The 21,417-nt window shown below is 31.5% G+C and overlaps 2 protein-coding genes across 4 annotated transcripts; one reads left to right on the forward strand and one right to left on the reverse strand.

Moving 5' to 3' along the window:
- The first annotated feature begins 6,816 nt into the window (after window positions 1–6,816).
- On the forward strand, window positions 6,817–10,983 carry LOC126661266 (uncharacterized). Its single transcript, XM_050355095.2, has 7 exons — window positions 6,817–7,478; window positions 7,777–7,894; window positions 8,527–8,648; window positions 9,035–9,120; window positions 9,822–9,918; window positions 9,995–10,027; window positions 10,711–10,983. The coding sequence occupies exons 1-6, from the start codon at window positions 6,907–6,909 to the stop codon at window positions 10,008–10,010; spliced, it is 1,011 nt and encodes a 336-aa protein (XP_050211052.1). The 5' UTR covers window positions 6,817–6,906; the 3' UTR covers window positions 10,011–10,027; window positions 10,711–10,983.
- Window positions 10,984–15,993: 5,010 nt separating this feature from the next.
- LOC126661265 (uncharacterized) lies at window positions 15,994–21,230 on the reverse strand. Of its 3 annotated transcripts, none has more exons than XM_050355094.2 (8): window positions 20,460–21,230; window positions 19,391–19,504; window positions 18,760–18,951; window positions 18,029–18,298; window positions 17,496–17,530; window positions 17,202–17,355; window positions 16,503–17,122; window positions 15,994–16,433 (listed from the first exon to the last, which is right to left on the reverse strand). In XM_050355094.2, exons 2-8 carry the CDS (start codon window positions 19,473–19,475, stop codon window positions 16,182–16,184), a joined length of 1,608 nt encoding a protein of 535 aa, XP_050211051.1. In that variant the 5' UTR covers window positions 19,476–19,504; window positions 20,460–21,230; the 3' UTR covers window positions 15,994–16,181. The 3 variants fall into 3 exon arrangements, with proteins under 3 accessions (XP_050211051.1, XP_050211050.1, XP_050211049.1); XM_050355093.2 differs by lacking the exon at window positions 20,460–21,230 and adding an exon at window positions 19,705–20,032 and having other exon boundaries at window positions 17,502–17,530; XM_050355092.2 differs by lacking the exon at window positions 20,460–21,230 and adding an exon at window positions 19,705–20,029.
- Between the last annotated feature and the right edge of the window lie 187 nt (window positions 21,231–21,417).

A 21,417-nucleotide genomic window follows, 5' to 3' on the forward strand; every position in this document is an offset into this window, starting at 1 on the left:
CTCTACATTTTTCATGTGGGATTTGTGTAGTTTTGAAATAACACAAAAAGCCAAATTAAGAATAAGACAAATTAAAACAATTTTTACAACAAAAACAATAAAGATATACAAAGCGAAAAAAAATTACATAAAAATTCAAGAGCATTATAAAATAATAATTATAAATTTACCAACAGTTATCTCAAGTTTTGCTAATGGTATTATTAAAATTAAATTTATTGGTGTACTATTACTAAATATTGGTAAACCAAATTGGCTTAATCCATTATTTGACCCTTAAACTATACCATTTTATTCTCTGCGACCTCTAAACTAATTTCGTGTTCTTTTGGACCTCTAAACTCTTTTTTTTTATTCTATTTAACCCCTCATTCGGAATGTGCACACCACACGCGATGACGTGGATAAAATTGCTGACATGGCTTTGCTGACATGGGGTTAAATAGAATAAAAATAATAGTTAAGAGGTCTAATGGAACACTAAAATAGTTTATAGGTCATAGGGAATAAAAGGGTAAGGTTTAGGGGTCAAAAAATATATTAAGCCTAAATATTTTTTTTAATTTAAAATAAAAAGTAATGTACTTTACGTATTATTTGAAAAAATCATTTAAAGCTTTAAAAATCATGAAATTTAGCGTGTTTTTCAATTTTAACACAAATTTTGAAAATTCAGAATTGATTTGAAAAGTGTGAAATTGCAAAAAAATTAAAAGCTGGTGTATTAAAAATTTTGAAATTGAAAATTCGTGAAACACACTAAAAATTATAATTTTTTAAAATATTTAGTCTTTTTTTAATATGATCACAGTATAGTAAATTTATATATTCTATAATATCGTTAAACACACACAAACTTCATTTATCATTATTGAAATGTAAACAAATATTTACATGTACAAGAAGTTATATTATGTGATTATTTGACTAAATTTCAATATTTTTTTATTTTTTCAGAAGATTAAATGGGTAAAAATTAAATAATTGTATTTTCGAGAAGGTTAAATAGGTAAAAATTAAAAGTTTGAAGGTGCAATAGGAAAATAATATAAATTCAGGGGTCAAATAGAACAAAATAGTGTAGTTCGGGGGTTCAATAAAATAATTTATACATTTTAATTATCCTTCACGCGCTTAAAAGCGTTTGAAAACACGCGCTTTTGCCACGTTGGAGGAAAAGGGTCAGATCGGCAAAAAAGTTGCAGTTGACGGGTTAAATAGAACAAAAAATAAAATTAAGAGGTTTAATAGAATATCAAATTAGTTTAAGAGTGTCAGAGAATAAAAGTGTATAGTTTAAGGGTCAAATAATGTATTAAGCCAAACCAAATTACTACTCCAAAATTGTAAATCTTCTCCATTAATTTGAAGTAAAATCTACAATTTTCATATTTGCATGTCTCTTTTCACTATCAAAAATCAAAATTGAATACCAAACATTTAAAGAAGCACTTTTCATATTTGTTTTGCTATCCAGGTGCTTAAAGAAGCAAAGAATTTCCAAAATTAGCTTCAATTATATTTTAATAGTAAAGATCTATACTTTCATCATTACCACCATTTCCACTACCACCTCTGAGGCCACCGCCATCATCACCCTCAACCAAAACCAAAATTCAACCGCCTCTAATTTCAGCCTCACACTCTTCTATTTTATTAAGCAAAAAAATAGAACTTAAACGCAACTCAGACCTGCAAATCACCACTCTTTCATCCTCTTTGATATCTTCTTCCTCTTAATTTTTCATTCTCTTTGTCGTCTTCTTCCTCCGACTCTCTGAGGACAACTCTGCTCTAGCCTTCAAAAAGATCCATCACTGCTCGATTCCCATCTGTATCATCGAAGAGGCTCTTCTCTTCTTAACAATACAAATCGTATTTTTCAATAATTTGAACAGTGAACAAATAAAATAAAAGCGTAAAAAAAGGAAGAACAAAATTGAGGCATTTTTGTAGCGAGATATGAAAAACGATATTATGAATGAGTTATCAAGAAGCGAAGATAAATTGAAGATCATGAACAACAAAATGAAATCGTTTATGAGCTACATGAGATTTATTTATTTTTCATTGTTTTGTTTTGTTTTTCTGAATGTTTTATTTTGTCCTTTTTTTGTGAAAGGTTTGTTGTCCTTTTTTTGTGGAAAATTTGCTGTCTCTTTTTTATGAATGAGTTATTAAGTGGTGGTTGAACCGGATGATGTAAATTTGCGGGTGATGGGTGATAGATGAAGTTTGATCGAAAATTGATTGAAAACTGCTTAATTAGCGAAACAGTTAATAATTTATTTTTGTTTTCGTAAGTAAGATCTGTGAATCAGACAGCATGTTGTCTTTTCCATGTCAGGTCATCGGGTTTTGTTTTCGAATTCTCCCGAATTTCTTACAAATGTTACTGTTTAATATTCGATTTAATGAAATTTGATGAATTTTTAAAAAAAAAACTGAAATAGAATTATGTAATTAATTTTGAAAAGATACCATATAGATATATAAAATTTTGAGATCAACCTATGTTAAATTTATTAGCTATAATTTTTAATATAATTATTAAAATAAAATTTTAAATAACTTATGTTTAACATATTTTATAATAAATTAATAAAATATAAATTGACGAGTCACACAAAACAATAAAAGTATTGTCAAAAGAGTTCATTCGCCAAAGATGAATATGCCAGTTTTATTAAACTTAATAACATTCCACAAAGCTAAATTTAAAAAATTGAAGAAAAAAAACTTTGTTTCCTTTTAGAGCCTGCTAAAACCAATAGTTCCCATACGTTTACTCATATCATCATCTTAATTTTCAAAACTAATTATGTTTTCTTTGTTACCCTCACTAAGAACATGTCCCTTGATATAACTCAGCTCTTTCAGAGATTGCTTTTTCGAACCCGACTTACTCACAGGTCATGCTGCGCCTCCTGCTGATCGATGCCTTCCGTATTTCATTCTGTTTGCAGGTAACTTAGCTTTGCTGACAGGACCTGGGCCCTGGGGAACTTTCCTGCAAACAGAAAATGTATCAGAACAAACAAAAAAACATGTCCTCGAAATGAAAAGGAATGATATATTGTAACGGCCTAATTACTAAAAAACCATTCATCTTTTAAGTTTTTTTTCATTTATATCATAACTTGGGAAAATTTTCAATTGTGCCCTATTTTTGATTTTTATGTTTCATCTCTACTCAAAATTTAAAAAAATGACAGTTTAATTAATATAAGAATGAAAATATTAAAAACAATTAAATAGAAGTTATGTCCTATTTTTTTTTATTTGGAAAAATACAAAAAAAATCCTTCAACTTTAAAAAATTCAAATAGATCCTGTTAATTTTTATAATTTAATTTTTTTTTAAATCTCATTGCTCCTCCTTCCACCATGGAAGGAGGAATAGTGCAGGATTGACCACAACGATGCCTCTGAGAACACGATGATTTGAAGGAATCACGGTCAAAAATCTCTTTCAGAGGAGTACTATTAAAGGACTGGCAGTAGATCTATTGTATCTTTGCTTGAGAGAAGTGTATGATGATGATCCTGAGGACCATCCATCAAAGGAACTAGAAGGAGATTTAGAAATGGAGGACTTATCGGGCGTTGATAAGAAACGAATAGAAGCACTGGAATTTACCAACTCGGTTTTGTTTCTAATTTAGTATCTCATAGGTGTTCGCAAGGTCGAAGAAGAAGCACCCGAACGGAAATCCTTTGTTCTCCTTGCAAAGTTTGAAGGAGATTTACCAGTGAAGTCGGCAGAAGCAGAACAAAACCTTGCGTACTCATCAACTGCAGCAGGCAAAACTAAAGAAGGCGCCGCAAACACATTTTCTTCGACATTCCAATAGTTTTGCCTGTAACAATCATATATGTCGATAATAATGAAAAAGTAGACTTTTTAAGTGGAAGATGAGTCTAAAATTTTACCATCAGCAGATTTTGTAAATATATTATCCATTTTAACATGACTTGCACTTATAAAAGCCCTTTTGGAAGGAAGTATCGGTGAAGGGCTGGCACGGTTTGATACCTTTCATGGCTTACGCGATGAAGTAATAGATCCTCCTCCTGAAGAAGCAGGCTGTTTATGAGCAGCAAAGAAATTGAAGTTAGTTCATACATAATCAAAAGTTGGTCTCCATTTTACAACACCAAGTATTCGGCTATTAGCTTATGCATCGACATGATTCGGAATTTGAAATTAGCTCATAAACAATCAAGAACTTGCTCTTACTTGAGGAGAATCATTCAATCTTCTTGAAACTGCAAAGAATAGGAAAAAAATGAGAAGAAAGAACAAGTAGACCTCACATACAATTCGTGCATACAGATCACAAATGGATAGTGTGGATCTAATTTCATGACAGATTAGTCTAAATACGACTTGCTTATAACACAGATTATGCGACATGACGTGTATAAATACGCTGAATTAAACATTATATTAACATAGTATGTTTGAACCCACTAAATTATTTAAATAATTTATAAGTTTAATATAAAAAATACAATTAAACAACATTTTATTTATTAGTGTTTTATCCTATTTAAATGGGTTACATATACTTTATCCATTTAGACACAAAATAATTAACTGTATCGAATCTATTTGCATGAAATCTTAATATGTCTAATTCCATATCTAAAATTGCTACTACGCGAGCACAAATGATCTATATATACAACAAAGAAGCTTAAATTCACAGCAAACAACAAACTTACAAAAGCTGAACTACACTTACCGTACGTAGCCATTTTGCCTGCCTTTTTCTCTGTTCAGTTTGGGAGTTAAACTTGACACATTTGATGAAGGATTGCGTTTTTCACGTATAGACGCTCTAATATCATCGAAAAAATCAAGTTCGAGACTAGAAAATGAGTAACGTATCGCTTGTTACTCTAGAATTTGATTCGGCAGATCTCCAGATAGTATCCTCTCCAACCCCAGGAAGCAAGAACTTTTCAGACTTTTTAAATCCTCTATTTACGACCGACAACTCCTCATCATCCAGAACTCCTACGGATCAAAATTTAACAAGTTTTGATCATTACATGAACTCAACAAACATAAACTCTCCACCATAAGGTTATAATGATGATGAACAATATTACACAGAAACTTGTCAAGTACATTTAACTTCTTTTTATATATGGTATAGCTATAAGCCAATAACCTATTCTTGTAAATAAAAATCGCTATATAACACCGAAAAAGAAAAGCCGAAATGATTGAAATGAGAAACTGCGAAACTATATTTTCGCAAAAATATGCTTTAAAGATTTAGTTTCTGAGAAAATATCTTATAAAAATCAATGAAGCTTTAAGAAGCGTTTTCACAAACAAAATCAAAACGCTGAATTGTAGAATGCATTAAGTTTCTATGCAATATAAAAATATAATTCGGTCGTTTTCTGTAGCAACATTTTCTACTTGAGCCGTTTTTATTTCCGTGCAACATAGATGATAAATGGTCATAAGACTTGTAAAACAAGTATAAGTACCTGCACTTGTGAACAAATCACTTATACTTGTGATTATATTGCAATTGAATACATCTTGTCTAGAACATGTTAATTAGATTCAATTGAATACACCATTGAGCTTGAAAGCGGACTTCGGTTCTTGCTGAGGTTTTAGAAAAAGGTAATATAGTAATAGTATGAATGTATGACATTTATGGAACAATGTTTACAAAGCCTTGCTGACTGCAGTTATGAGCAAAATGTATTTACTTATCCTACTCAAATCTAGAGTTCTATTTGTCTGCCATTTTATGATTAAAATGCTTATTATTCATCCTCAAATTTATCATTTTTACTTAATAGACATAATAATTGAGGGTGCACTAGTTATGTAATTAGTAATTTTTTAATCTTTAAATATTATAAACATAAATCATTTTTTTATGTTTATAATATTTAATGATTAAACAATTAATATTTGAATATCCTAATAAAATATTTAAGTATTTCCGATCATACTAACTATGATAAAAGAAATTTGAGATTACATCCTCAAATTATCCTATTTTTAAAAAATAATTACAGAAATTTGGATCATGAATTGCAAATTACATTTGATACTCAATTTTATAGAATATTTATAAAAATATATATTTTAACCAGCTACTAGACGGTTCGATTAGTCTTTCGCTCCTATATCCAAGTCAGACGAACGATTTGCACGTCAGTATCGCTACTATAAATATACCAACAACAAAAATAAAAAACACCAAAATGGTATTTTTGAAATTAAAAAGGAAATTTGAGAAATAAAAATATGAGATGTAATTATCTATAAAAGGTGGATACCTCTATAATTATTTTCCAAACATATGATATTTTAAGAATTATTTCAATAAATTTTAGATGCAATTTGACAATTTGTATGTATAGTTTTATCACCAATCATAAGATTTTTTACTAATACAGAAGCGATTTTTAAATAATTGAGGATATCTAATTTTATTAATTGATGATTTAATGCTTCTAATAAATAATGCTTATTTGATACTTCTATTTTAGAATTAAAATGTTAGTCAAAAAATTTCAAACACTCAAATAACAGAGTTATTTTCACTAATGAATTTCATATGGAGAGTTTTAAAATAAAATTTATTTTTACTGCCGGATAAATTATTATTATTATTATTCTTCTTATACAATAGTAAAATTAATTAAATAGATTAAAAATAAAATAACTCTAAAAAAAGCCTCCATATGGTGTAAAAGAATGTTAAATCCTTTCATTAGGACTAAGATGGCCAAATTTAACAGTAGTTACTAGTTAAGGGATTCAATCGAATATAGTTACAAATTAGGCCCTCAATAGCAGATAACACAAACTACCACAACCCCAACTTGAACTCCGACACTGCAACTCCAAAACGATACCAGAAAATGGCAACCGGCGCTTCCCCTTCACCGTTCCTCTACCAAAACGGCGTCATTTCACACTCCACAACCACTCCATCAGTCACCCAATTCCTAGAATCCAACCCAGGCGCATACACCACAACAAGAACTCACAACAATGCAAATTCTCTCCTATTTTGGCCCCAACATTTACAAAGACTTTCAAATTCCACCTCAATTCTTATCACTTCAACCCCCCAATTTTTCTTCAAAAACCTTAAATTTAATCCCAACAGCCCAGTTTTTAGACCAACTTGGGAGTCCAAGATCAAGTCTATGGTTAATGATTCAGTGAAAAAGGTGCTGCCTTTGGCTTTGGAAGAGAGAAAATTTGGGGAGGAATTGGCAATTACTGCTCTTGTTAGTGGGGATTTTGAGAAATTGGAAAAGATTGAGGACTTGGGTTGTGAAAATTGTGATGTTGGTTTGTTTGATGTGTGTTTGCATATTGGAAAGTATGTTCCTTTTGTTTTTGGTGTTAGAGGAAATGGTGCTAATTTAGCTGTTGTTGGGTATGGTAGGAGTTTTGCTCAAGCTAAATATTCTCATTGGGTAAGGTTAGTTTAATTTGTTTTGAGAATTTTTTTATGATTTTGAGAAATTTAAGTTTTTTTTTATATAAAGTTAACTGGAGGAGAGCGCTCGTGAGAGGAATAAAACTCTCGACTTTGGCAGAATGCTGCCCAATTCGTGGGTAATATAAGTATTTGTTTATATGATCATTTAAATTTCAAGTGTGGCCATTTTAGTTTGGTTTTGATTATGTTTTTTGATTTTGAGTGATGTTGTGGTGATTACTATTTTTTGTTCATTATGTGACTTGGTTGATTTTATTCTGTTGTGTTTTATGTGTAGGTTAAGGAACCCTTTGGAGAAATTGAGGCCTCCTTCAGTGACTGAGCTTTTGTTATCCGACGATGGTGATCATATACTTGAAGGTTGTGTCACCAATTTCTTTGTCGTTTGCTACAAGGTATCTGAAATGTTTAACTTGCAATCTTCACATAATCTACTTGAGAATGGGTTAGAATTTGAATGTGGTTGGTTTATTTGTTATTGACGAGTTATTTTCTATGAATGCCAATTCCTATGGTTTTGGTTTAGGTATCTCAAACTATTCCTATAATTGTAAACTTGCGTCCTTGTGGTTGCATGCACAAAATTAGTTTTAGTAGGACTAGGAGTGTGGCCCCTATACTGAAAATCTTAAAATATGGCGTTAACGTCTTAGTTGACAATGCAATGCAATATTGTCTATTAACATTTTAAATTTATTAATTTGAGTTGCGTTAATGGTTAGCATGAAATTTCATAAAAAAGTTAGTCCGCGTCTTTTACATTTTTGTGCATTACAAGAATTTATCTTTATATCTGGTTTGTGTCTGCTCGTCAACCGGCAGAGGACAACTATAAACTTTAGCAAGCTTTAGAAGCAACATTGTAATTTTAGGCATATTGATGTGTTCTTTGATACGAGTCTTATAAAGGAATTGGGGCTCTTTAAATCCTCATACGGCATTGCTTTTTTTTTTCTTCTGGATTTACTTGGGTTCCTTTGTGTTTATAGTTGATTTGCTAAGTATTGTTTGCTCTAGGTGATTTCAGGACAGCAAGGAAGTCAAGAGGGACTGCTTTTACGAGGATGGCAATAAAGTTCAATTTGAAGTGCAGACAGCCCCAATTAGCGATGGTGTCCTTCCTGGAATTATTCGCCAACTGGTCATTGAGTAAGTTTTTCCTCCTTCAATACGTTGGAAGTGGGATGGAAATCTACTGGTAACACTCCCTTATGCAATTTTAGTGTTCCATTTTTTATTACGGATAAGTTTGCATGAACTTATTCTGCTAGCATCTAGTCAAAACTGGATAATAACTGATTGTTTGTTCCATTTAATTGCCTGAAACATGATTTAATCATTGAATGAAAATGCATGCATCTAGTAAAGTTACAGAGTTAGGAACTTTGACAGCACTAATTCGACTTCTTCAATCTCACTGTTCAACTCTATCGGGATTTAAAGCAATGTACCCCAATTTGATTAGCTGAAAGAAGCAGTACACTTTTTAGTTTTATCTGAAGATGGTTCATTGTGGCATTTGCATTCTGGTGCAGAGTGTGTTTAAGCAAAGGAATTCCTGTTCGGGAAGTTGCACCATCGTGGTCTGCGCGGGATTCTTGGAAAGAGGCTTTTATTACAAGTAAGCCCTTGACTATTTCTTGTTCTTTTGACCGCTGAGATTATTTTTTTATTAAATAAATAAATTTTGCATCTAAAGAATTCAAGCTCCGCATGCAATAAAATCTTGGCCTTGGCTGAGGATAAATCTTATACTTCCTGGGTGTTTAAGCTGGAAGTCTCATTCATGTAGATCTATGTTGTATGAAAACTTATTGATTGTTATGTTTTCGGTGTTCCATTTTTGTTTTGGAAAATGCTTCTAAAACTCCGAACTTTATATTTATAACCTATTCCTGTTAAAAATGTTGATTCTCCATTTTCCATATCAGCATTTTTCGTTTTCGTTAAACATAGATGTAAATCTTTTATTCCAGTTTTCTTGTGAAAAAGAGGATGAAAATTCCCGGTCATTTGCTATCCTTTTTTTTTCATGGTTTGCAGAAGACTCTACCATTGCCTCATGTTTCTTAAGTTCATTCTCACACTGATTAAACTATTCTCTGGGCATTTTGGTTGTGGTGCAACTTAAATGTCACCATGAGAGCCTCAATCATGTGTTATTTAATGATTTTTCACCAGTGGAAAATGACCTTGATTTGCTAACCATTCCAATTTTGAATGTTTTTGTAATTAAGGCTGCTTTACCATGATTGTTGGAATTATTATAATTTCTTTTACCTTTTGATTCAAGTATATTACTGAAGAGGTTTTACATTGCAGATAGCTTGAGAATTGTACAGCATGTGGAGAAAATTCAAGTTCCAACTTCATGGGAATTAATAAAACAAAAAACTTTCGAGAGGAGAAGCATTTTTTGGTGAGTGAATCTAATGCTCATTGACTCAATCAGTCTCATTTTCTTCTTGACTGCAGTTCTCTTTTGTTCTTTATAGGAGGATCCTGGGATGATTACAGCAATTATCCAGGTAATGTCATGTTCTGCAATTTCTTTCGCATCCAACTAGTGCGCATAGAGGAACTGTTTTTTTATAGCTAGCCGGTTTCTGTAGAAAGTAATTTTGGGATACCGTAATAAATTATATAGCCGGATTCACGGGGTAATTTACAGTGACAGTCCTTCAACTTCCATCTCTCATCGTGTCCTTTTTTCTTTGATATGTAACAATAAAATGCCCCAACTTTGATTTTATAGCACCTAAAAGTTCTTGTAGGCTCTAATTACTTAAGTTTAGACGACGTGACTATGAGCTCGACATAGATAATATCTTTTAAAAAAATTGTATCAAATCACCTGTCACATATTAAGATCACGTGGCGCCACATCATCACCGACTGATATGGCGTCACATGGTCTTAATATGAGACATGCTGATATATAAATTAAAAAAATAGTTTTGTTATTCATATAGACTTCATGTTCAATAGATCGCCATGTAATCCAAAATTACAGTTAGACTGTCGACTAAGAATTTTTATTGAGGAAAAGATGTTGAGGGATGTTGGTGAAGATTATCTTGGAACAGGAATGAATGAGGCAGTTGCAATAAACGCAAGAATATTTACTTCCATATCTCATGCTATATAGTGTAATTATCATATGGGAATTTTGGAATGATTTCTCCCGCTTATTTACGTTTTTTCTGTTCAGAAAGAGATTATGGAGAAGGCTCGTCTTGAAGGATATCTGTTATAGCTCTCTTAGCACATGAATGGTTCTTGGCATTTTATACCATTTCGGCTGGTTAGGTCTCTTAGGTAGAGTATTTTGCAGCTGTGTATGATGTTTATGGAACAATGTTTACAAAGCCTTGCAGACTGCAGTTATGAGCAAAATGTATTTACTTATCCTGCTCAAATCTAGAGTTCTATTTGTCTGCCATTTGATGATTAAAATGCTTATTATTCATCCTCAAATTTATCATTTTTACTTAATAGACATAATAACTGAGGGTGCACTAGTTATAGGTAGTAATTAGTAATTTTTTAATCTTTAAATATTATAAACATAAATTATTTTTTTCAAAAATGAAAAATAAAAGTAAATTAAAATTATCAGAATTAATAAAAATTAAGCTTAAGGAAGTATTTATATCACTCGTGAACTTTCTTCATACAAAATTACAATATCATAATTAACTGTTTATTTTTTATTTTATTTTTGGAAATTAGCATAATTTTATTAATAATTAAAAAAAGACTACTAATGTTTGTTATGAAATTATTTTGGAAAAGAAGTTGATTATTCTATATAATGGGTTATGCTACGTTATTTTTATAAGGCAGTGAATGTTTGTGATAATATTTGATTATTGTTTATTTTTTTATAAATATCTTAATATTACGAATGTCTTATTAATTTGTTGCATGAATGATGTGGTACAATTATTTTGTTGAATAATATGAAGATTTTGTGGTTATTTGTTGAGTTATATTTGAGAGCGATTACACTCCTACACATAGCCAAAGTTGTCGATAGCACAAAATGTAATATATATATATATATATATATATATATATTATTTTTTGGTTTAGTCACCAAAAAAACCCTCACCTTTTAGCCCCTTTTCAGTTGCACCCTGACGTTGCAATTTTGTCAGTTGCACCCTAATTTGCACCTTTGGTTTTCAATTCCACCCTCAAAATCAATTTGGACTTTTTTCACTCGGAAAAAATTCATAAAAACCCTTATAAAGTACTCGTTTGAACTCTTTTCCACATAAAAAGTTAAAAGTTGATGACTTATTTTAACTTTTTTTAAATGAAAAAGAGATCAATTTAGTACTTGAAGGTGGAATTGAAAACCAAAGGTGCGAATTAGGGTGCAACTGACAAAATTGCAACGTCAGGGTGCATTTGAAAAGGGGCTAAAAGGTGAGGGTTTTTTTGGTGATTAAGCCTTTTTTTTTTATATTTAATCTTTTTTGAATATATGATAAGGACACATTCAATATTAATAGGGCTTTTTCATAAACAACCAACATTTATCATATTATTGCTTTTATACAGACACATGTTTCCATTATCAAAACTACCATACACTATCTAAATTATAATTTTTATACGGATATATATATACTTCTCCTCTCAAACCAATCCTCATAAACAAAATTATTTTCTCTCTCATCATCATCAATTTCTCTCATCGATGAACTATATTACACTGAAACGTGTCAATTACATTTAACTTCTTTTTATAGCTATAACCCAATAACATATTCTTGTAAATAAAAATCGATATATAACACTGAAAAAGAAAAGCCGAAATGATTGAAATGAGAAACTGTGAAACTATTGCAAACTCTAAAGATTGAGTTTCTGAGAAAATATGTTACAAAGATCGATGAAGCTTTAAGAAGCGTTTTCAGAAACAAAATCAAAACGCCGAATTGTTGAATTCGTTAAGTTTCTATGCAATATAAAAATATAATTCGGTCGTTTTCTATAGCAACATTTTCTGCTTGAGCGTTTTTATTTCCGTGCAACATAGATGATAAATGACCGTAAGACTTGTAAAGCAAGTAAAAGTACTTACACTTGTGAACAAATCACTAATACTTGTGATTATATTGCGATTATATACATCTTGTCTTGAACATGTTGATGAAAAAATTCAGATTTTGGTGAACATGCCCCTAAACATCTAATTGAGCAGAAAAATTTAATAAATTTTATTTCATGGAAAAATAAATAGAGTTTTGCAAAGCTAAATGAATATTTATGCCCTTGAACATAATAGATTAATCAATTAATCATCTCAATTTCGACAATGACCGTTTTTTTATCTTTCATCATATTTTCATCAAATTCAAACAGCCTATAAGCAAGTCATGAGTCCTTAAATAATGCAATTTTTTTGTCAGAAAAAAGGTGATTAATTCCATAACTTTTTATAATGAGGTTAATTAGATTCAAATTTAATTTTTATTATAACAATGGGGTGATTACTATTTCTAAAAATAACATAATTTTTTCAAAGAAAACACAATTTAAATTCTATAAATTTTTATTTTTCTAAATATAAATCAATGAAACTTTTACTAGTGTAACAGTTTATAAATATCTTATTAATATTAATATATATCTTACAAATCCATGTAAGTTATTATGTTATATTAATAAAAAGGATAATATTGTTTAAAGCAGTATTTAGATATTAAGAATATTTTATATTTTTTTCTTGAAAATTTGTGGTGAGCGGTCGGTACAAACCGAACCAAATAGATTTTGTCAACTCGTTTCAATTTTTCAGTTCGGTGCGTTATTTGCAAACTTTGACATAGATTTGAATTATCCTTAAATTGTAAGACTTGTAAAGCAAGTAAAAGTATCTGCACTTGTGAAGAAGGCACTGTCCCAAGCAAAACTGTTAATTTGGTTAGCAAACTGACATTTTATATAAACATCTAACTTTGTTAGATTCTCATCCTATTTTTTGAAAGAATCGTATGTTTTAAATATGATCAAATCAAGCCAAATTGAACCGAACCATTCAGCACTATTGAGGTCGGTCCAGAAGATAATTCAAATATTAGAAATTGGCCACTAAGATAATATCTTAGCTTATAACTCTACGAAGATGTGTAAATAAATATTGAGGTTCAAATTAAGTGACATGTCATATAATACGATATATAAAATTAAAATGTGTTTCCTAAATTATTGTATAACAATTGTGTTGACATATGCTTCCTAAATTACAAAATCCTTTTCCGTATAAGAAATACATTTGACTACTGAAAACCTAAACCTAAACCTAAACCTAAATAAATACCCATCATCATCACTTGTTCACTCTTCTTTCTTATACTTATTCTTCTTTCTTACCTTCCACAATCTCCACTGCCCACTCACCTTTTCATACTTTGATAATCAGAAAGAATTTAGTCACTGAATAATGTTGGCTAGTCCCACACCCATCCTTCTTGCCTTTCCTCCCTCCACCCAACACTTTCTTTACTCACCGATCCACAACCATCAACACAAGACTCTGAAGATGGTTTCCTGGCATCGTCCGCAGCACGGATGGGTCAAGATAAACACTGACGGCGCATGGAAACCATCCTTGGGCATTGCTACCGCAGGCGGAGTGATACGCGACAGCGCTGGACAATGGCGGCTCGGTTTCGCAATGAACCTTGCCGACTGTTCCTCTGCCATTCTAGCTGAGCTTTGTGGAATCATGACGGGCTTGAGGGTTGCATGGGAGAAGGGCTACAGGTTTGTCATTCTCGAGAGCGACTGTAAAATTGCGGTCGATGCAATTAACAGTCGCCGGCGAAAGAACTGTGGCGGAGATGAGAAGCGGGCCATTTTGCTTAGCTCAATCGATGAGATGTTAGGGAGAGAATGGTGTGTGAGAGTGCAACATCAGTATAGAGAAGGAAATAGGGTTGCGGATGGCTTAGCTAATTTTGGAGTCAGTCTCACTCCCGGTAATATAATTGAATCTGATCATCCTCTAAATCAGAATATCCTGGACTTAGTGATAGATGATTTACAAGGACTTGCCCTACCAAGATTGTGTCCGGCTTAGCATCTCTTAGTTGTATGATTTACATGTATGTACGAATGCATTGAAACTTTTAAGAGAAATATATGCATGATTGTATTTCACTGACTTATTCATATGATCAGTAAACTCTTTGTTGCTTTCTTTCTATGACTTGTACAAACTCTGGTTGATCTATTATTATGGCCAAAGGTTTAAATATAGCTTTCAAGTTATTTAAAAAGGATCATATAAATTATTTTAGTATTTTTTACCACTTAAGTCCTTAACGTTTTTCAACGTTGCAAAAACATTTTATAATTCTTTTGAGAGGAACACTTAAATTCTTTTAGTTTACTTTTGACACTTAAACCTTCGTGGTTTTAGTTATTTTCACCTCAGCGAAAAAACAAGGCTAAACCCATTTTGAGATCCTTAAACTATACTATTTTGGTTTATCAGATCTCTAAACTTTCATTTGGCTTTCTTCGATACCTAAACTTTTATTTTTCGGTTCATCAGGTCCCTCAATTTCTATTTGACTTCCTCAGATCCCTAATCTTTTGTTTTTTTGGTTCATTAGGTCTTTTAAGGAAGATCCATTTAAGGACTTAATGAAGTAAAAAAACAAAAGTTTAAGAATCTAAGAAACCAAAAAACAAAAGTTTAGGGATCTGAGGAAGCCAAATAAAAGTTGAGGGACCTGATGAACCAAAAGATATAAGTTTAGAGATTTGAGGAAGCCAAATAAAAGTTGAGGGAGTTAATGAACAAAAAATGTATAGTTTAGGGACCTTAAAATAGTTTTAGCCAAACAAGGCTATACCAACTGCTTTTATTTGACTTTTTGGTCATCTTTAACTTCAAATTCATTTTTTTTTTGCTAGACCACGCTGAAAAAATTAGAGAATTTGAAATTAAATTTTAACAATATATTTTTATTTTTTATAATAGTAAAAGTTAAATTTTAAAAATCTTGAAAAATGAATTTTACTAATTATGAAATTAATTTATAAATTCAACTAAAAATTGGAACAACTAAATTGATTAGAAAAAATTGGCTAGAATTACATCGAAATAATATAATCATGACATTATTGCAAAAATTAAAAGTTACAACACTCCGCAAAAGGTTTAGATTTATTTTGCAAGTATGCCTTGTATTAGTATCTTATAAGACAAATGATCATTTATGCTCTTGAACTTAATAGATTAATCACTTAAACATCTTAATATTGACATAACCGTTTATAATTGCACACCTAAACTGAACTTTTTGGTTATATTTAAACACTTCCGTTCTAGCCAGCAAATTGTGTGTACAAACGCCTATAAGCAAGAGTGAGTTTTTAAAGAAAGGCATTCTTTGATCAAAAAAATGTCAAATAGAACCATAACTTTAAATCATAATATTATTAAATTATTTTTCAGAAGAAAGTCAAATAGATCCATAACTTTAGATCATAAGATTATTAAATTACTTTTAATTTTTATAATAAATTAATTAAATATAAATTGACGAGTCATATAAAAATTTAAAACGACATGAGTACTATCAAAAGAGTTCATTCACTAAAGATGAACTTAATAACATTCTACATAGCTAAGCTTAAAAAAACCTTTTGTTTCCTTTAGACCCTACTAAAACCAATGGTTCCCATACGTTTACTCAGATCATCAACTTGATTCTCAAAACTGATTATATTTTCTTTGTTACCCTCACCAGGAACATGTCCCTTGATATAACTCAGCTCCCTCAGAGGTTGCTTCTTCGAGCCCGACTTACCCACAGATCCTGCTACGCCTCCTGCTGATCGATGCCTTCCGTATTTCGTTCTGTTAGCAGGTAACTTAGCTTTGCTGACAGGACCTGTGGAACTTTCCTGCAAACAGAAAGGTTATCAGTACCATCAAAAATATGGAGCGAAAACGAATGCTATTTTGTAACTCACCGTGTCAAAGTATCCTATTTTTGGTGATGGCATCTTCAGACCTGAAGGTTTCAGTTTTCTTGAAACATCGGTAGGAGCAGGAGTGGTGCACATTGGGATATCATAGTTATGTGAATTCCATAACTTGAATTCCGAAATTTCATGTTCGGAACAGGATTGACCACAACGATGCCTCTCAGAACACGATGATTTGAAGGAATCACGGTCAAAAATCTCTTTCAGAGGAGTACTATTTAAAGGACTGGCAGCATAGCTATTGTATCTTTGCTTGAGAGATGTGTATGATGATGATCCTGAGGACCATCCATCAAAGGAACTAGAAGGAGATTTAGAAATGGAGGATTTATCAGGCGTTGAGAAGAAACGAATAGAAGCACTGGAATTTACCAACTCGGTTTTGTTTCTAGTTGAGTATCTCAGAGGGGTTCGTAAGGTCGAAGTAGAAGAAGTAGAAGCACCTGGACGGGAATCCTTCGTTCTCCTTGCGAAGTTTGAAGGAGATTTACCAGTGAAGTCAGCAGAAGCAGAACAAAACCTTGCATACTCATCAACTGCAGCAGGCAAAACTGAAGAAGGCAAATTCCGCAAACACATTTTCTTTGACATGCCAATAGTTTTGCCTGTAACAATCATATATTTAGATGTCGACAATAATGAAAAAGTAAACCTTTTAAGTGGAAGATGAGTCTAAAATTTCACCATCAGCAGATTTTGTAAATTTATTATCCATTTTAACATGACTTGCACTTAAAGAAGCTCTTTTGGAAGGAAGTATCGGTAAAGGACTAGCACGGTTCGATATCTTCGGTGGCTTACGCGACGAAGGATTGGATCCTCCTCCTGAAGCCGAAGGCTGTAAATGACCAAAAGTTTTTCAGCATTATCAGATTGTTAGTATTACTGAAAATTTAAGTGAAGACAAATTCAGGTGAAGCTGATGCACAAGCGCAATTTGTGAAAAAAATTAAAAGAAAGAAAATTTCAAGAGCTTACTCTTACTTGAGATGAATCATCCGGTCTTCTAGAAACTGCAAAGAGTACAAAAGAATTAGATGAAAGAGTAGACATTAGACCTCGCACTTCGTTTATACATATCATAAATGGATCGTGTGGATCTACTTTCATGACATGATTAGTCTAAACACGAACACGATTGACAATCGTATTTGATTTATAAAATTACAATACAACATGCTTATGACACAAATTATGCAACATAAACATTTCCTTAACATAATATGTTTGAACTCGGTGATTCATTTGAGTAGTAAATAAGTTTAATATAACACAAATTGACTCATTAACATCTAAAACATAGAGTTCGGGAGTTATATAGACAAAAAAGAAGCTTAAATCTAAACATGTTTATATCAAGTCTATTTATATCAAATCTAAACATGTTCGAATCCGTGTCTAAAATTGCTACTACATGAGCTCAAGCACAAATGATCTATATATACAACAAATTAAGAAGCATAAATTCACAGCAAACAACAAACTTACAAAAAAAACTAAACTACACTCACCGTAGCCATTTTGCCTGCCTTTTTCTCTATTCAGTTTGGGAGTTAAACTTGGCTCATTTGATGAAGCGTCACGTTTCTGACGTATAGATGCTCTTATATCGTCGAAAAGATCAAGTTCGAGACTAGCAAGAGAGTAACCATCACTAGTTACTGTAGAATTTGATTCAGCAGATCTCCAGATATTATCCTCTTCAACCCCAGGAAGCAAGAACTTTTCAGACTTTTTAAATCCTCTATTTACAACAGACAACTCTTCAGCATCCAGAACTCCTAAGGAATACAAAATTTAACAATTTTAAACATTACATGAACCAAACAGCCACAAACTCTCCGCAAGAAGGTAATAATTATATACCATATTGCATGGAAACTTGTCTAGTCCTACATTTAAACTTCCGTTCCTATTTGTTAACTTATAGCTAGAACCTATTCTTGTCAAACAAAATTGCTATGAAACACCGAAACAGAAAAGCCGAAATGAAAACTATTGAAATAAGAAACGTCGAAACTATGTTTTTGCAAATTTGTGTTATAAAGATAGAGTTTTCGAGTTTTGGGAAATGTTTTCAGAAATGAAAGATAAACAATGGAAGGTAGAACTCGAAAAATCTCTATGCAACATAGAAATGTTATTCAGTTTTTTTCCGTGGCAATGTTTTCCAATTAAGCGTATTCTGTTTCCCAGCGACATAGATGATAAATCATAAGACTTGTAAAGCAAGTAAAAGTACCTGCACTTGTGAAGAAGGCGGTATCCCAAGCTAAACTTTTGCGCATATTACTGATTCCACTGGCTCTTGCTGGTTCTATGGATTCAGAATGTAATGGCATTTGTTTCCTGTCCATGCTCATACTCAAATCTTCTCCATCGTTTGCTACTTGTAAATTAAGAGTCTCGAACAACTCTTCTGGATCAAGAACTCCTGAACAAGAGCAGAACATATCAATACCAAGTTAAAAAAATTAAAAATTCATACTATATATAGGACTAAGCTGAAATATATCATTTTTTCCAAATCAGATCAAACCAAAATTCATTCTAATTCTGTTAAAACAGTTAGTAAAGATTATTTCGGATGTTAATGAGTAGAAAATTCGGTTTGGTTGGTTCTACTATTAATTAACCAAACCGACTAAAAACCGAATTTAAAAATACACCATTTCAACATATATATTGTACATTAAAATAATCTACATATCTATTATTTATTCAATTATCATTTGCAATTCTATTATTTACATGAATGGAACCAAATTAAACTACAAAGATTATAAATTCTGGTCAACCAAATTAAATTGCAAGAATGGTATGTTTTAAATATGATCAAATCAAACCGAAAAGAATCGAACCATAAACCGAACCTGGACTATTAAGAAATGCACTATCCCAAGCCAAACTCTTGCGCAAATCGCAAACCGGTTTACATCTGAACGAGCCTTTCTCCATGTTCTGAAAATCAACCTTCCTTCTGTTGTCTGCTTCAACATCAATCAAATTCATATTTAAAACGGGTTCTAATTAAAATCAAGAACTGTTTATTTCTTGAAACAAACAATTCAAGAACACAATTTAAAATTATCATCTTCAAAGAAATTCCAAAACAAATTCTTGATTCCGTGAATCAACTATAAAGAATTTTCGAATTTTCTTGATGCTAAGGAAATGGAAAATTTACCTGGGAATTGAAATTCTTGAAAATCAAATTTAGATGACATGTTGGTCGGAAATTGTTTTTCTTTGAAGAATCAAGATTCTGTTGTTGTATAAAGAAAAATAAAAATGTAGGCAGAGGAGGGAAAATTTAAAATTTGAGAGGAACGAATGAGAAATTCAAAATAGGAATTAATTGATTAATTATGGTAATTTTAAAACGACTGTTATGTTTGTGCTGTTTTTGGAGCGTTTTAATTTTCCAATCAAATTTAATTTTCTTTCTTTATCAGAGACTGAGACAGACTGACAGTGATATAACATTCATCACCTACAAAGAATATTAGTAGTAGTACTAGTTTTTGGATTTCCATTGCGTTACTTAATTAGGGGGATTTTGTTTGTCTAATTATGGTATGACCTCAGAAAGTAGTTGCTACGGTTTCTTTATTTATTAAGTATATTATTTTTATTCTCAAGTAATTATTATAAAATAGAATAAAATATAAAACATGTGAGTGAAAATATTAGACTCAGTGCATTACTATTGGGTGGGGTTCAACCTTTTTTACCCCATTCATCTCGAGCCGAAATCCGCATAAATTTTAGACAGACCGGGAGATTCGGTAGTTATAAATTATAGTCGAAATAAATTTGTGAAGAAACCCTAAACCAATAGTATTTCTAATGCTAGCGTTTTGCATTTTTTTGTTCCGTCCAATTTCATTTTGGGTAGATAACTACTGCTAATCTAATAAGTGAAGTAGTCGTCGTCCCGACCTATTAGCTCGGACACTAGACTGCTTGTGCCCGTCCATTCAGCTTCGCCTCAAATGAAATACTCTCTTAGTTAGCTTGTGCTCTAACTCGAGAGCTCACATTCTGCCCTTTCTCCTCCGGTAGTTCAAAAAGTTGGCAATGTCAGCACAAAAATAGATTTGTTACTAAAAATGTATTATTTAAAATTCAACACTCTTACTTTAAATATAGTAAAAAAACCAACAAATAACAAATAATTAATTAATGTTTATTTTTATTTTTATTTTTAATAATATCTCCTTACACTTTAAAATGGGTTACACTCTTGCTTAATCTAAAAGTCGATTGAAAATTCTTTTTTTCATTCAAAGACTAGGGTAAGTCAATTAAATTAAAGAAAATGCTTTATAACCCACCTATTTAACCCACCTTACGTGGCAGGATTTCATTCGTCCAATACCCACCCAAAAATGTATATCTCAAGAAATAAAATTTAATGCATCCACTCTTTAACTGACACGTCAGGCGGTACAAGAAGGTGGGTTAAAAGAGTTGGGTTATATAGCATTACTTAAATTAAATGACATGATCTCACAAATCTTTCCTCGTATGAATACTTTCTTCTTGCTTCATTCAAAATTCGCTTTAGGAAATATTTGACAAAGAATAGTTGATATCATGAAATCGGAGAAATTTTTACGTAGACTCGGTCTACCACGTCATCCGTGACTAAGCCAATCATATCATAACACCTCATTAAAATGAGGATATTCTTGTAATATTATTATTTATTTGCATACACTTCTGAATAATAATATTACAAGAATACCCTCATTTTAATGAGGTGTTATGATATAATTAGCTTAGTCAACGGATGACGTGGTAGACCGAGTCTACATAAAAATTTCTCAATGAAATCGTTATCCTGTAGCATGCTTTCCATAAAGAATGAAGATAATGGTGGAATTAAAAAAAATCA

This window comes from Mercurialis annua, linkage group LG8 (assembly GCF_937616625.2).
Source record: "Mercurialis annua linkage group LG8, ddMerAnnu1.2, whole genome shotgun sequence".
Lineage (NCBI taxonomy): Eukaryota > Viridiplantae > Streptophyta > Magnoliopsida > Malpighiales > Euphorbiaceae > Mercurialis > Mercurialis annua.